This window comes from Saccostrea cucullata, unplaced genomic scaffold (assembly GCF_032062105.1).
Source record: "Saccostrea cucullata isolate Sc308-1 unplaced genomic scaffold, CSIRO_AGI_Scuc_v1 ctg2652, whole genome shotgun sequence".
In the NCBI taxonomy this organism is placed as follows: domain Eukaryota; kingdom Metazoa; phylum Mollusca; class Bivalvia; order Ostreida; family Ostreidae; genus Saccostrea; species Saccostrea cuccullata.
In genome coordinates, this window is record NW_026935167.1 from 28809 (window position 1) to 46961 (window position 18153).

The 18153-nt window shown below is 32.2% G+C and overlaps 1 protein-coding gene across 1 annotated transcript in view; it reads right to left on the bottom strand.

The window, feature by feature from the left end:
- Positions 1-418: 418 nt before the first annotated feature.
- The window catches only part of LOC134242075 (uncharacterized), a 33248-nt gene continuing 15513 nt past the window's right edge, over positions 419-18153 (bottom strand). Inside the window, exons 2-5 of the mRNA XM_062724095.1 lie at positions 10511-10739; positions 2128-2241; positions 1598-1778; positions 419-500 (exon numbers count right to left, since the gene is read on the bottom strand). Of these exons, the coding sequence (XP_062580079.1) occupies positions 419-500; positions 1598-1778; positions 2128-2241; positions 10511-10739 (606 nt within the window). The remainder of the gene's footprint in view (positions 501-1597; positions 1779-2127; positions 2242-10510; positions 10740-18153) is intronic.

Genomic DNA, 18153 nt, shown 5'->3' on the forward strand with positions numbered 1-18153 from the left:
AAAATTAGATTTTGTAGGTTCTGTAAACCTAATACTTTTAGGAATTGAACAAAATTAACAAGAAAAAAATCAACATTTGTCAATATTCCATTTGTCCATAAGAATGCCGCTTTAAATAGTCATACAATGTATATGTATTTTATATTTAAATGATATGTCTTAGAGGAGCATCATGGTCCATATTCCTAAAGTCAATTATTAATCTGAGTACAATTTACAAAAATTATTTAGCTACTAAGTTTGACTTTTAACAACAAATTATATTATATATGTGTTTGAAAGATTACAGAATTTGTAATATAACTAACAAAATATTATGATGAATTTAAATAGAATAACAATTATGCATACAGTAAAAATAAATCGATTTACAGCAAATAATGTTTTCCAAATAAAAAAATTAAAAAACCAAACGAAATCACAGTTTATCCATTTCACACCAACGAGTGAGAAGAAGAGCTGTTAGGACGTTCAATGACAACAATGACAGATCCGTGTATCTGAAAACATAAATGTTTACCTTTAATGTTTTTCAATTATTCTTTTAGATAAAAAAAAACCCTCGTAAAAAAACGTCTAAATTAGATATACTGTAAACCAACTTTTATTAGCGACGACCTTATTTCGCGATTAAGTGATCAACTAGTTCGTGACGATAAATTTTCACCAGCAATCCCTTTTGCATATTTTAAAAAGACAAATATACTATAATGACCATTTCGCGGCGAGAAATATTCGTGATGACGAGGTTCTTGCGAACTTCACAAAACATTTCTCGCACTCGAATAAAAATTGGTTTTCAGTACCTGTATCTACAATGCATGTATATCACGACCCCTTGTTACTTTCTGGCGCAGTAGATGTTACATGTAATAAGAACATGCCTTCCTTTTTTGTTTTTATTTTTTAATACTTTGCAAAAGTGTATTTTTCTTAAATATTGTAAAATCAGATTTTTGAGGAATCAAACTTTCGTGCTTTGAAGAAAATATAATGGCTCATAAAGATTTGATGTCGTGGTTGAAAAGTTATACAGTAGTAATATTGTAGTAATAATGATTCCAAGGTTTTATTGTTTTTTTGATGTTTAGAGATCAGTCACTTTTCGTTATTTTTACTTTTCATAATCTACCAATGAAACTTTAAAAAAAAAATATTGCTTAAAAATGAATAAGTATATGATTTTATAAATTTTATGACTAATAAACATAAAGAAGAGTACTGGAAGATTTTCATTCTTCTTTGCTTCTTAGCCAATTTCCATAGCCCACACCCACTGACGTCAAACACAAAGGCAGCTGCACGAGATTTTCATGCATATTTGGCATCCTAAGAGTCAGACACAGAGTCAGATGCGCACGAGATTTACATGCATATTAGGCCTCCCTATCACCTGACCTTTCGACCTGCCTGTTTTACATTCTGGCAGTTTATCAAGAAATTAAATCTGCTAAGTTACATTATCACAGAGACAAAAATAAGATTGATTGATGATTGATTTTAAGACATATAAATCATCGGAAGTAGTTATCTATACTTGATTATTTTCAAAAGATTGCTTGGTTAGTATTCTTTTTCAAACGTAAAGAAAACTTACTTTCTTTCTCCATTGTTCGTTCTGTTTGTGTCTTCCTTTGAATTTATATTTCCTTCAGAAAATTCTACCAGTTGTACTTCCTTAACTTTTATTTCCCTTTGCCTGTCGTTTTTATGTTTTTCATGCCTATGATTTATCAAATGTGACGTGTATGTCATAATTGTCTTGAAGCATTCAGGATCTAAATTTGATAAAATGAAAAAAAAAGGCTTGTTGTGATGTTTCCAGATTTTTCTTTGTCCTTCGAAAAGTTACAGTATATGGCAGTATTATTATTTACACACGATATCATATCCATATCTCCTATCTCAGAATGTGCTTAAAATATTTTTTTTCATATTTCTAAGATCTGGTTCAATTTCAATATGTGGATAATTAACATCTTCCATTGTCTTTCACGCATGATTACAGGAAACAACGAACACGCAAAATAAATTTTGGACATTGTACTGCAAAATTTAGTTCATAAAAATTTTAGTCAAAATAGAAACCCAACCAATCCCTGAAACAGAAGGTGACTGAATACTTACAAAGATACACATCATTAGACTGGTAATGTTCTGGACATGGTTTCCAAAAGGTAGTGCATCGCTCTCTGTTGAATTGAATTCTTTTTCCAAGCACATTGTATTCCACACAACGACCTTAAATGTGATATAGCAGAGGCAAATGTTAAAATGAGATTTTAAAATTTACCTTGATTTTGCTATTTTCAAAGAATACTGCGATATATTAAAATGAGTATAACAAAATACTAGGGAAATTGTCCTGTCATACTGACAACTGCATTTATCTCATCAGTTGCAAAGTTTGCTCGAAACAGTATATTGGTGAAACAGGAGATCTCCGCAGGAGAGTCAATAACCACCGTTCGACCATTAGGAGCAAAAAACTCAATGAACCCGTTGGGGAACATTTCAACCTCGAGGGTCACAAATGGGAGGACATGACAGCAGTCACTGTGGTGATTGACCATAACCCAAGATGGAGAGATGCTCAGAGAAAAAGCAAAGAAAAGTTCTGGATGCACAGATTGAAGTCATTCCGCCCTAATGGTATTAACAAACTGAATGACTTCACCAGAATGAACGTAAACTAGACCCAATTCCTGATGATACTAAACAAGATTATTCTCCCAATTAAGTATAAACTCTACAGTTAATTTGCGTCACCAACTCTCAAACAACCCACATAACTATGTATTGCTTACGCCTTTGTTAATTATTTTTTCCCGGTAATAAGTCTTGAAATATTTCAAAAATTATAATTAATCATAATTCATATGTTTAAATATCCCTGCTATATTATTTTTCTTTGATTATTCTTTATTAAGTAAAGTTATGCCATTTTGAGAGAATAAAACAATGTACGATTTACTGATTGTCGTAATTAATTAGCATAATCAATTCGTTCAATTAAGTAAATTGCACTTCACCCAAGTATACAAGATAGACAGGCCAAATTTCATAGCGGTCCGAAATTCTTTCTTTATTAGTGTTCTTAAAAATTTCCATTTCAACATGCAATTAAGTATGTAAAATTTAGTGTTTAGTAGTTTAGTAGTAGTTCTAGTTGTTTTTGTTTCTCTTTTTCCTTTGTTCTTATAAATTTTTAACATTTTTCTTTGTCCTGAGGAAGGGACAGGCCGTCCCGAAAATTTGACAATTTTTATTGTTCGTGTCCTTGGTCATTTTTAGTGCTTTATGTAAAAAATGGGTGGACTAAACTAGCCAGAAAAAATGCTGCAAATTTAAGTTCCATAGAATGTGAATTTTTTTCCATCATATAAACACTCGATACCTTAACTGTGTATTTATGGTACGAATGTGAATTTAAAATGCTCTTTTCGAGGTAAACTAAATAAATATCGAAGGCATGGTGTCTGAAGATTTGTTAAATATCAATAGATAATCAGGGTCAGGCATTTTTCATCGTCTGAATACATAATCAGCGCATGTTTGTCGGCTGTTCTTACGAAAACTGTAGTTGTATATTGAACAAAATAATGTCATATTAAAAGGAGAAGAGCCGACAAACGTGCACTGACACTTAATTTAACAAAAATATGTCCAAACAAACTTCTCGCTTCCATTGTTGCGACTTCGATTGACCTATTAAATATTACAATTCATCACGTGATGTCCACCTGTGAGTGTACTCGTGGAAACAGTTACATTGTATTCTTCAACCTGACCTAGATGTAAATCACTATGTTTGGTGCCCTTTTCAGATTTAGCACATTAAATGTTGTTTTAATTTTGCGTATCCTCACATTTAAAAGAAAAAAAAATCATAATGACATCGCTGTAATATTCCATACACGTATTCGAATTTCTAGAGAGAGAGAGATGTAGAGAGAGAAGTGTCAACAATGACACCGATCAATAGCCCTGCCTCCTTTTAATATTGATAGCGCGACCTAAAATCCACTCCGGGTATATGTCAAATTCCGGAAGATGACACTTATGTATCTTTGTTTCAATTTTGATTCATGGCAACAAGGCATTTCTTTTGTACATAAGTTCTAGCTAAAATAATCATAAATACGTCGCTCTTTCTAGTGGTTGTAATATATTTTGGATTCACTTTATTTTCAACTTGTTAGAGTAGTCTCAAAAAGATCCAAAATAGGGCGTTAAGTCCACCCATTCTTTCCATCCGTGACATTGTATCTACTCGGTAGATCCGACATTTAGGATATAGAGCGTTGTTGGTTTTTAGTGCTTATATATATATATATATATATATATATATATATATATATATATATATAGAAAGCACAAAGAAATTCACTTTTACATGGATACCCACTTCCGCCCCAGCCCGGGGTTGAACTCTCGACCTTCGGAATCTGTCTCCTAGCAGTGCAGGAACAGCGCGCTAGACCGCTCGGCTATCTAGGCAAGTCAAAAAACTTGCTTTCGATGCCGATGGAATTCTCGCGGCGCTGCCCTACACTACACGGTCATTGAGAATAGAAGTGAGATACAGTTATTTGGACATTAGTTTTAACAGAGGATTGTTACCAATACATGTTGTAATGAAATTAATTATTATTTATAAAGCACATTTTACAACAACTCTTAAACTAACATAACTGCCCTAAGTGAAGAAATATTAATATAGAAAGCACAAAGAAATTCACTTTTACATGGATACCCACTTCCGCCCCAGCCCGGGGTTGAACTCTCGACCTTCGGAATCTGTCTCCTAGCAGTGCAGGAACAGCGCGCTAGACCGCTCGGCTATCTAGGCAAGTCAAAAAACTTGCTTTCGATGCCGATGGAATTCTCGCGGCGCTGCCCTACACTACAAGGTCATTGAGAATAGAAGTGAGATACAGTTATTTGGACATTAGTTTTAACAGAGGATTGTTACCAATACATGTTGTAATGAAATTAATTATTATTTATAAAGCACATTTTACAACAACTCTTAAACTAACATAACAGTTATGTTAGTTATTATGAGTTGTTGTAAAATGTGCTTTATAAATAATAATTAATTTCATTACAACATGTATTGGTAACAATCCTCTGTTAAAACTAATGTCCAAATAACTGTATCTCACTTCTATTCTCAATGACCGTGTAGTGTAGGGCAGCGCCGCGAGAATTCCATCGGCATCGAAAGCAAGTTTTTTGACTTGCCTAGATAGCCGAGCGGTCTAGCGCGCTGTTCCTGCACTGCTAGGAGACAGATTCCGAAGGTCGAGAGTTCAACCCCGGGCTGGGGCGGAAGTGGGTATCCATGTAAAAGTGAATTTCTTTGTGCTATATATATATATATATATATATATATATATATTTATATATATATATATATATTATCAAGATTTTTAAACCATCCCTAAATAGTTTGATATAGACTGTCTCATGACTCAATTACTTATAACAATATGAATTATGTTATTTTACTTTGACTCTATAATTGTTTCCTCTATAAGCATTGTGACGTCATTGCATTGTTTTTGACGTTATCAACAGGTAACGTTATTACGTCAAATTTTTTGAATTGTAAAACGTCTGAAGAAATAATGAAGAAAGCGCTTACGTTTTACTAACATTGTTGCCTTGTCAATATTTTTCTAAGATTAATTACCGGACACTGTGAAATTTCTTTCATTTTTAGATATATATATATATATATATATATATATATATATATATATATATATATATATATATATAGAAAGCACAGAGAAATTCACTTTTACAAGGATACTCACTTCCGCCCCAGCCCGGGGTTGAACTCTCGACCTACGGAATCTGTCTCCTAGCAGTGCAGGAACAGCGTGTTAGACCGCTCGGCTATCAAGGCAAGTTAAAAAACTTGCTTTCGATGCCGATGGAATTCTCACAACGCTGTCCTACACTACACGGTCATTGAGAATGGGAGTGAGTTACAGTTATTTGGACATTAGTTTTTAGAGGATTGTTACCAATACATGTTGTGATGAAATATATTTTATTTATAAAGCACAAATTACAACGACTCTGAAACTAATATAACTGAAAAAAAATTTCTTGCGATTTTATACAAGGTGGAGAATCATTCACATTCAAAACGGGAATGAATTTTAGAGTTCAACATAATATGAACTGCAAAACCAAGAACGTCATATATTGCATGACTTGCTGTGGTTGCTGAGAAAATTACATTGGTCAAACAGGGAATAAAATATCCGACCATGTTAGAGTGCACAAACAGCAGATAAGGGACCCTTCCGTAAGAAATACTCCGTGTAGCGAACATTTTGAATAATGCGGTAAAGGACGTTTCAGTATCTTTCCGTTTTATAAAGTTACCGAGGAAAATGAACAGTTACGGCGGACCAAAGAACAATATTTCATTGATAAATTTAAGCCTAAACTAAACAGATAAATGTTCTGATTTAATCAATGACTGTTCATATTGTTTTTTAGAATTTATTAATTATTGATTATTATTGTGTAAATATGTATCAATTACAGTGCCAATTCTATTTACTCTGGCGCTTTCTAAAGACATTTTTTGCGCCAATTTTAACGTTGTCCTTTAACTATGACGTCATAATAACGACGTTATCATGTCATGTTGCTATTGTTATTCAAAATCCACTGAAGAGTCGAAGGGCAAAAGCGCTATGGATATATATATATATATAATTATAGAGTCAAAATATATAAAATCCAAATTCAAATGATAAACTCAAACTTTTATCTAAAGCGCTTTCGCCCCATGCGGGCTCATCAGTAGATTTGTAATTGTTACATTATGACGTCATTCTTGTTACGTTATGTAGGCAACGTTAAACATAATGATTGTGACGTAATAAAAGGCGACTAAATTGGGCGGTCCTTTGGATGAGACCGTATAAACCAAGGTCCTGTTTCGCAGCAGGTGTGGCACAATAAAGATCCCTCCCTGCTGAAGGCCCTGAGTGCCGAGCATAGGCCTAAATCTGCAGCCCTTCACCGGCAATGGTGACTTCTCCATATCAGTGAAATATTCTGGAGCGGGACGTAAAACAGTATACAATCAATCAATAATCACAGTTCAGTGAGGAGCACAGATAAAGTTTTACAGTTCATCTTATCAAAGTCTAGCGCCTATTATAAATGTACAATAATAGAGACATTTTATATAAAATGTACACAATAAAATAATTTGAAATAAATTCCTTTTAACAGTTCAATTTTTGTTTAAACAGATTTATAAAATATTTTTCTTTGGCTTTCCGTAATTGTTCATTTTCCTCTTTTATTTTGTAAAAAGGAAATATATAAAAATGTCCTTTGCCACACGAATCAAAGTGTTTACTACATGGCGTGTTCTTATTGTCGGATCCTTATTATATATATGAAAATTATTTTAAATAAATAAAAACACAGAGAACGAGTAAAACAGAAGCGCTTTCATTTCTTTTTCATGATGTTTTACAATACTCATGGTAACGTCTATTATGACGACATAATAACTTAACGTTAACAAGTCTTTGATTGACGTCATATTTCTCCCGTACTTTCACAGAACAATGCATTAACAAAGCATACAATTACAAAGCAATAAAAGTGACTCAGTAATATAATTTACATGTAAAGAAACAATTCTTTTACATTAAACTATTTAATTTAGGTTTGAAAGTTCTTATAAAATGTCTTTCTTTATCATGTCTATCGATTATGTTAGAGTTGTGCAGTTGATAAAATGGAAAGACAGTAAAAGTTCTCTTTCCGCACACGTCTAAGTGTTCACTGACTTTGAGTTTGCGATATTGCGGTACGTTTATTTGTTGTTTGTGTACTCTGATCCTTTCCCGTAAGGTACTTCCCGTCTCGACGATATATAGTTCCCCGCAACCGGAACATGTTATAACGTATATAACATTTCTAGTTTGACATGACATGTTATTATTAACAGTAAACTGTTTCCCGTTAAAGTTGAAACTTTGTACTTGTCGTATGTATGGGCAGGTACCACAACGCGGATCCTGGCACTTGGTCACATGAAATTCTGTCGTTTCTTTAAAAGAGGACTTTGTGAAAATTCGTCTGAGGTTCTTCGGCTGCCTCCTACTGTTTATGAATTTCTGATTTTTAAATATTTTAGACATAATTTCGTCGGTTTTCAAAACGTCTTTGAGTTAGTAAACAATCGGTGCAACGTTTGTATTCTGGGGATTATGGGTCGTTACTAAAGGCAGGATCCTGGAATCCGTCTTGTTTTGTTGCATAGGGTTGAGGAGGTCCTCTCTGTCTAAAGCCATGGATTTAGACAGAGAGGACCTGGCTTGGCATACAGCTGTACATGTATAACTTTAATAGCTAATAATACGAAATCTGAATTTCAAAATTTCGCAGAAATTGTAAACTTTCAATGGTTATTTAAGTTTTTTTTGTATTTCTGAATGAATATGCAGCGTTTCATCCCCTTAAGGAATATAATTCTGTAACTTTGAATTAAAATCTGAAAAACGCCGAAGAACAAAAAGTTCACATTAAAACAAATCAAAGAAATATTTCAAATTGTAAAAATGACTCAAATTCTACAGTACACATGTATACATTTTACGAGGGATTTCCAGAGTTTTGGAAAAGGTACAAATTAAAGTTAACAGTTTTTGTATTTTTTCTGCAATAGGTGAAACATTCATTCTTAAACTAACGAATAAAGGATTTTATTATTTAACTTCATGGTTAAAGTGTATATATGATTTTACTCATAACCCAGAGCCACAGGGCTCTATGGAGGAAGCCATAAAAATTACTATGGAATTTATCATGTTGGCAGAGGCAACTTCGATCATCATAGAAATTTTTGTGCAAGGTTGCCAAAGAGTTTCAGTCGAATGATTAAATGATTTTTCTCAAGTCTAACAAGTCTTAGAAAACGTACTTATTACTACCAGCTGCCTATTTGTGCTACAATTAAGTACAGGTCAAAAAGGAATTCAATTTCTGTATACATACTTGAGGTGATGCGTCTTTTTCCAAACAACTAAACTACTTGCCACTACGCAACAACCGGTTCTATCACGTACATGTACATTGTACCATTTATTTGTCATCAGCACTTGCCACTTGGCTTAACAACATTGCACACTGTAACAACTTGCATGTCTCTTAGTCAAGCTGGCTCTCTATGATCATTTTATCACTTCGATCAAATCAACGTTATGCCATTTCATGCCAATAATCTATGGAATCCTTGTCGTTACGTATGAATAATCCCTATCAAAAATACTAAAGTAAACTATTGTTAATCATAGTTTACTATAGTTAACTATTATTGTACCTAAGTTATAACTTTGGAACTTTGAATAACTCTGGTGAAAACTTTGATTTGATATAGCAAAATCTTTGGAACTTTGATTTACTATGGTGAAGTTTCCAAAACAGAACAAAGTACAAGAAATGGTTTTTATGTAAAAAAATTTCTTGCACCTATAAATAAGCAGTATTTATTTCAATTTATTTAATTTCAATTTGTGCAGATAAAACATTTTTTTTCATATTTTCATTGAGAATATCAAAAATACTAGAAGATAAAAATTGAGTCGTTTAGAATCAAAATATTTGCTTCATTTACTTCAGTCAACATCCTTTTTCAAATGTTAAATAAATACATTGCATTTTAATAAATCACTTTTCATATTTAAATTAAGCTGAACAATAAAAATCAGCCCAACAAACCCAATATAATCCCCCTTAAAACAGTTTGATAATTAAAAAAAAATTAATTAAAATACATAAGTTGTTAAAGTAATTACAAAACTTTAAAACTTTGAATAACTATCGTATTAACTTTGAAACTTTGATTCACTATGGCGAAAACATTAGAACTTTGATTTACTATAGTAAAAACATTGGGACTTTGATTTACTGCAGTGAAAACTTTGGAACTTTGATTAACTATAGTTAAATATAGCTTACTATAGCATTTCTTTGTTAGGGATTGTCAAATATCAAACAGGGAAATAGGCCCATTGGCCTAAACGCTTTACCGCATGGGTCCCTCTCTTATTCATTATACTTTTTTGTATTATTCATGCAATTCTATGTAACATTTGATCTTTTGAGGTCCCGTCCTATAAAAAAAGGGACCGCAATTCCAAAAAAAAAAAAAACAAAAAAAAAAAAAACATAAGCATTGTAAAGCTTTCTTAAAGTATTTTGTTCTTTGACAAATAGCATTCTGGCTGGGGATTGTTAAAATATACAAATCTGTAAGCTTCAGTTCTCTTATTACATGTAATAATGTTTCAGTGAAATGAGATATGCTGAAATGGGGGAAATTTAAGTGTAATGTGAGACAAACCGTTCACAAATTAATCATACTTTCTAAACAATAAACTTAAAATAGTGTAAGCTCTAATTCTATTTTCGTGAAAAAGAAATTTACAGATAAAATAGTATACCAAATATAACAAACCAAATATAATTCGTAAAGGTGCACAGACTTCTAGTGTAACATTCCTCCATTCATTGACAGCACAGTGATAAACAAATCTCTCCTTAGTAACACAGTCCTGTTCCACATCCTCACACCGTTTTTGTTCCTCTCTTTCTTTCCAAGCCTCCTCGGTTGTTGGGCAACCTGGCACATACTTAATCGTTTCGGTAGATTTAGGACAAACTCCATGTAACAAATGGTACGAGGGCTGTAAATAATGTCCTGAACTATATAACATACATTACAGATATCATATGACATTAAGCTTGACTTTCTCTCATTAATGAATCTTTCATGAATTTATTTAAGAAATAAACAACGTTATTCAGTGAACATGGGGTTATAAATAGCAATTTCTCTGCTGGCATAGTCCATGATGCGCGCTAGCGCTTCATGGAAAATATGCCAGCAGAGCTATTGCTATTCATAATACCATGTTCACTAAATAATCGTTGTTTATTACTTATAAATTGTTTGCATTCTTTAATGTTGTCAAGAATATCAGAGGAAATCCTGACTTACATCAGGACGCAGCTTTTTGTCTTCAGTAAGGAAAAAACATAAACGGCTTTAAAATCAGTAAACCTGATCAATGTTCTTTTACTTTATAAATCACAAACAATTTATAAAGTATTTCCCTCTGAACCACAGTTATTTGGATACAAGCAGCGCCGTCATCACATTTTTGTTTTGATGCAGTTGTGACGTCATTGTTCAACGTTATGGAAACCCACTGACAAAAATCTATAATTTAACACTATGATGAAAAATGAGAATGCTTTAATAATGATTATTACTCCAGAATGCTATTCTATGATTTTTTTTTTAGTTTTTCTATTTCTTTTTAATAGCTGAAAATAAACTTGAAATAGATACATACATTAGTTAAAAAAAATTTCTCTTTCTGAATGTGTTTACCCAAGTGTGAAGAGTTATCGTTCTTTGTACAAATATGCATGATATGAAAAAATAAAGATATCAATGGCATTTCTATAAAATGTTAAAAAAAAGTTTTATTATACAATCAAATACATTGACAAAAATTGATTTTTTAAAGATATAAATCAGCAATTTTAAATATTCTGAATTTCCTTTTTTTAAAGAATATTATTAAAAAACATATTTTTTTCCTCTTACGAAACATTTCATATGTATAGTTCTCAAAACATTTCATAAGTGTTCTAGAGCTTGTTCTACACGAGTGTAATAGAGCAATTGCACTCATAGCAGAAGCAGTTGCGTCTGTAATCTTATGAACACAGTTGTTGACTACATGTTGATTGTGGGAAGGAGCAGTGGATATGCAAATATAACAGTTTATGTGACCTCTTTTCATCACATAGTTTCATCGTGAGAAGCTGGAAAAAAGGCTATTCGGGACACTGCATAAGAAATGAATGGTTAAGCATTGATCTAGAGTGAAAATAAAAGCTTCATTAAAGCTGCCGTAAAACTTGTTAAAAATCCCAAAGAAATATTCACTGAAATATGTAACATTTACAGCAACCAATGCCATTTTAATGGACAAAAGAGCAAGTGGGTTTTAATAATAAAAAAAATATGTAATGAGCATCAAAAATGGATACCGTCCTTGCCAACAAAAATCATACTCACCGTCAATGAAAACGCAACACTCTAATTTTAGGTTGAAAAGTATATACGGGATATAACTATGCACTGAAAAGTTAGGATACTTTTTACCTTGCAAAATCAGTTATTTAACGGTTGAATGACTTTCTTTCCTGTACCCGAAGTTGCTTTTTAACCCTTTTCAACAGAAATCAAATTTTTGCATTTTGTATAAAATTTTTAACATTATTTTGGGTTTTCAAGGTTTTATAGCTGTTTATCAAAAGTATTGTACGAAAATCCCGGGAAAAATCAAATCCTTTTTTTTTACCGGATGTGATGCCTATATTTCCTCAGCATGACTGATTTTCATTGCTAATGCTGGAAATTCTCAAAATGAAGAAAAAAAAGGGCAAGGGATGCAAATGTACAGTATATAAAGACAATTCAGGCTCGTGTGTTTCAATAGCATAAATAACAGTTTCTTGACCGGAAGTCCAAGAGTTAGTACACTACGCCAAGTTAGAGAAAATTCGACCGCAGTATTTGAACAACAGGCAATTAAAATCCCTAGAATATTTATTTCGATCAGATAAATCCATTGATAAACCTAATGCATGGTAAAAATCGGACTGCGTACATGTATGTTGTAAATGGCGGATTACATGTTTTTATTAAATCGTCGAAATGGGGGGGGGGGGTGTTTTATATAAATGTAATCTGTTAAGAGGGCTAAAAAATCAACTGTCGGTAATGAATGAAAACAATTCAACCATTAAATAACTGATTTGGCAAAGTAAAAGATGTATATAGTATATAACTGTTCACCCTAAAAGTAGAACGTTGCGTTTTCATTGACGGTGAGTATATATCATCTTATTTCGACAATTTCGACAAATAATATTTGATGATGTATGATTGACTTAAAGATTCATAGCAAATTTGATAGGCATCATATCGGAGTAGTTTACACTGTCTTTAAGAAGCGTTTCACGGTAAAAACAAAAGTTTAATGCTCTAAGGTCACCATATATTTTGAAAAATGAGTGAAAACGAAATTCTTAACAATTATTTTAAAATATTAGCAATTCAGTTATACACGTTTGTTTTATTCTCAAAAAGATATTGCGCAGGGGTAATAAGGAAGCATAAAAAATATTTTACCTTGGGAAGAAGGATATGGAAATAACGAACGGTATTCAATCTCAACGTCCATTAAACAATATACAAAATAAGAGCAGAGCAAACACGGACCTCCGAAACATCAGAGGTGGAATCAGGTGCCATGTAGGAGTGAGCATCCCCCTACCGACCGGTCACACCAGCCGTGAGCTCGTTGTCATGATCAGGAAATAACGGAAAAAATTCGTTGTCAATTCAGTGTATAAATAATGGACTAACAATTGGAATGAAAAACGTCAGTCAGCATTTGATTCAATGATAAATTGTATTTGCTGAAGAGGTCATTGTATCGACCATTGAATTTACGAAATGTTGACTTTAAACGAGACTGTTGATATTCTTATTTCATCAACTTGCTTGTCAATAACTTACCTCGTTTAAGAAATTGTTCATACGTAGAGCATGCTCTTGCGTATTGAATCAACTGAGATATATATACATGTACTCCGTATGCAGGTGATGAAGGTGTATTGCCGCATAAGAAAGGAAGTTGACGATAGAAAAGTTAGAGTCATCACGTTTATCATATAGCTTGGTTGTTAAATTACCATTAGTGTCTTTTTCTTGACTACACGTAGTTCTCTGCTATATTATGACGACATAGTAAGCGAGATGACGTTAATTTAATAAAACAAGTTTTCGTAATATTGGTATTTCCACATGTAATTTAACTCTAGAAAATGTATACATACGTGTAAACATTAACAAAAATTGAATGTTTTTATTCTGTTATGCTGTATCTATCATTTTGATTAAAATCTATCACCGATGAGGTCATAGGTGTATTTCAAGTTAATTAAGAAATTGATCATGTTGTGTAAAGAGAATTTGGTTAAGACGACGTAAATTGGAGTTGAAAAGGAAATATCGTAAATATTATGTGAAATTCATATGGAGTTCAGTTAATCAAACAGGTATGCTATTTTATTTTCATAAATTATATTATTTTTCGAAGATAGTCAGCTCAATACGTATCCCAGACGGCCTCTCCTCTGTCATTCGTGACAAAAATAATGAAAAAGAACAACAATAAGCCGGATATTTCAAAACACGATATTTGTACAGAAGGAAAGTTTGCCTTCTCACAAATTTGGAAAGTGCTGTTAAAAAATATCGGTTCATAAAATTGAAAACAAAGGGTAAGGTTTCGTGCCAATGTGTGTGATAATTGTTTTACTGAAAGGACAGTGGGATTCTAGCAGCACGTAATAGGCAAAATAGATGCTTTTCAACTATATTATTAAATTAAAAGAAATTATAAAACTCCGGAGTATTGTTGTTCTGTTAGGTTTTTTATTAAGGAAAAAGTCACGTGATACTGTGGCGTTGGAGCACGTCTTTGCGTTAAAAACGATTTTACATGTGTCTGTATGCAATAGTTAAAAACAGTTTACCGTTATCAGCGGTTTTTAATAATTTATCAAACTTAATTTTCTTTTAAAAGTCTTAATTTCCCGAGAACTGAATTATATTTTTCCTTAATATACCCGCAAGGAACATGAATTGCTTAAAAACAAACTTTACATTAAAATGTACTTGATAAAAACGGCGAATGTATGACAAGAGCACAAGTATGCAACAGCACAAAGACAAATTTATTTGTAATTTTCATCAATATTCGCCAGATCTTTGACCTTTTGACTTGTTTCTAGTTTCAAACTTGACAAAATCACCATTCAGAAGGAGGAAACAAGTCCGGGAAATCATTGGATTTATCGTTTTCCAGCATACTAAGGGTCATACCCCAAAATGAGTTCTAACAAAAATCAGAAATTGGATAGAAAATGTTACGGATATGTATTTTACTTTAAAGAGATTAATAAGTTAACTCATGAAGACTTAATCATCGAAAAGCGTCTTTTGCTTCTTTCTGAGCACCAAAAACATTATTTCTTGAACGGCCCTCGTAATTAAATTTGATTGCCTGTGATGATTTGGTAGAAGACAATATCATTTAAAAATTAGATGAGATCACATATTTTACATTAAAGTCAGTCTTTGCTGGATCATTTGAACCGAACCACTTTTTAAGCAGTTATGTTTTTTTATTCACTTGTCCTTCTTTTAATGAGCTTCTTGTCTTGTAACGAAATAAAATCTAACTTTCAGTAACGTGTATCGTCAAGAGTTATAGATAACAATGATATTAAAATGTTCTCTGATTTATTTTTGATTGGAATGAAATTATAAATGAAATAGTAAAAAGAAGCAAAAATATACCTGACTGTAACCGCATATCATGCAGATCAGAAGAATATGTATCTTCAAAGTTTCTTTGATGTGCATTCCTCCGACGAAATTCTGTTTTAATATAGATAAGAGATTAAGTAAGAATCATTGTGAAATGTAATTGATAGAAGGAAAATTTTTCAAAAGATTTCAAAGCAACTGTATAGAAATGAAAAAAAAAATCTGCTTGCTTAAAGACTACATGGTTTTAATTTATACCATTTATATTCCCTCAGACTGTAATATCCTGGGGGTATATTTTTTGTTTCTAGCGTTTGTTTGTTTGACTGTCTGTCTCGTTGTCAACTTTAATCTAGCCCATGACTATAAAATGGGTGGGGTTATTGCTTTCATTTTCCGCACGTATGTTGACTATGACAGGGCCTTTCCATGGGTACATGTAACACTAAAGCTAACCTCTAGACCTTAGATTTTGACCTACTTGTGCAAAAAATAACACTTTTTAACTTTTATCATACCTTTTAAACAGTTGGAACTAGGGTCTTTTACCCTTTACATGCCTATTTACTGTGACAAGACTATTCATCTGTTGATAATATTCTTATTTACCTTTTAATCCTGTCCAAAGAGTTTGAGTCTCTTTAAAAAAAAACTCTAAGCTTGGTATTATTTTTGAACAGATAGAAATAGGGCATTTATACTTCACATGTGTATAACTTGTAACAAGACCTTCCTTTAGGTACCAACACTTTTGATCCTGACTTTTGGAGTTAAGATGCAGTTGAAACCATTAACCCGCGTCATAAGGTGTCATACGGAGTCATCAGTGTTTCACAAACACGGGAATCTTGTTATTTTTTTCAATTGCCAACATTTTTGCTGACAAACATAGATTTATGAGCATTTTGTGATTAAAAGCTCAAATAACATGATAATAGAACATTAAACGAACACTCCTCCCTCCCTTACAAAGATTTTTCCTATCATATTTTGTTTTCATATTTGAGGTATTTGTAACTTGGTTTACATGGACTTAAATAGAGTCTGTAAAGTAAGGAGTTGATCCATACATGTATGGATCAACTCCCATTTTTCTTTTTTTTATCCTGTCGCTAATGCTATATTTTCATAAGATTTCTACAACATTGGATAAATTCTTTTATGCTCCCAGATTTATCTATCTGGAGGGTATATCATTTTTGTCCTGTTTGTTTGCAAACTTTAACCTTCACAATAATGTTTTAACCATCTAAGAAAAAGATTTCATATTTGGTATGCATACTCCTTTGCGCACGGGTCTATTGATCCAGGGCGTATATAGTTTTTGTCCTGTTTGTCTGCAAACTTAAACATTCATCCAAACGTTTGAACCATGAAAGATAGAGTCTTCATATTTTGTATGCATACTTTACTAATAAAGTTCTATCAAATGAAATTTATGCCAATTATCCTGTGACCTTGACTGTGACATATATGATAAATAGCTTTTCCGTTCCCTCGCAATAACTTTTGAAATAAGGAGGATAGAGACTGCATATTATATTATATAATATACAAACTCGATTTATCAGGTTCTTTCAAACGACACCAAGGCCAATGACTGTGACCTGTATGCTAAAACTAGCTCTTTCAAACTTTTGAACTATAAAAGATAGAGACTTCGTATTTCGTATGCATATACTAATCAAGTTCTTTCAAATGACACCAAAGTCAAGGACCTTGTGACCTAGACTGTTAACTGTAATGTTAAAAATATCTTTTTTGACTTTTGTTGTGGCTGACATGAATAGTGTTTTCAAAAACAAATTTCGTTTTTATGATGTCATACAAATGATATGTACTTTTGGTTTTGTAACATCTTAATTCATTCGATGCCAATGACAGAATATTTCGAGTCCAATGGCAGAATATATTTCTTAACATGTATACATAAACAATCAAAATAGGCAAACCATAATTATCCATTCTCAAAGACATAGTATAACATTAAATATATAGTTATAGGATCTTCATTTTTTTTAAAACGAATAAAATTGAATAGGAAATTACCTCTAATTTGCAGAGGTGCGGAAATAGGAAATATTTGTTTGCGGTTACCACTAAGTACTGTCATCTGGTGCAAATATTAAACCTTCAGAAGAATGAAGAGAAATTCTTAATTGTAGCAACAGTTAAAAATGTTTTCAGTTTGCTTTTGTTAAGAAATGGTTAATTTTTATAGGTATTTCAATCTGGAGTCTCCCTGCCTCCTACACGGAATTTAAATAAGGTAAACTAGCAAGAAAACCCTTGTAACGAATTGACGCTAACCAAAAAAGTGATTTCAACCCCGTGACATCAAAACACCTGTACAGCTATATATTATAATCCAAACTTAATAGATACAAAATTTGAAATATTAAGATAAAGTGCATTTTAATATTTGACAAAATTATTATCATTTCAAATAGTATCAGATATTTTGGATCACCCTGTACATGTACTTCACAATATCACAGATATGTTTTGTTTTTCAAAGCTCGATCGAGATTAAGATAAAAAGAACAGCCTCTGATATATAACTTAATTGACCTAGGTTCCTGAAAATTCGAGTAATTTTTATTTCCATTCAGATAGAATCGTCCTAAAAATGAGTGATCATATTTATTATTATTTTTGTCATAATTTTTTTTTCCAAAGCA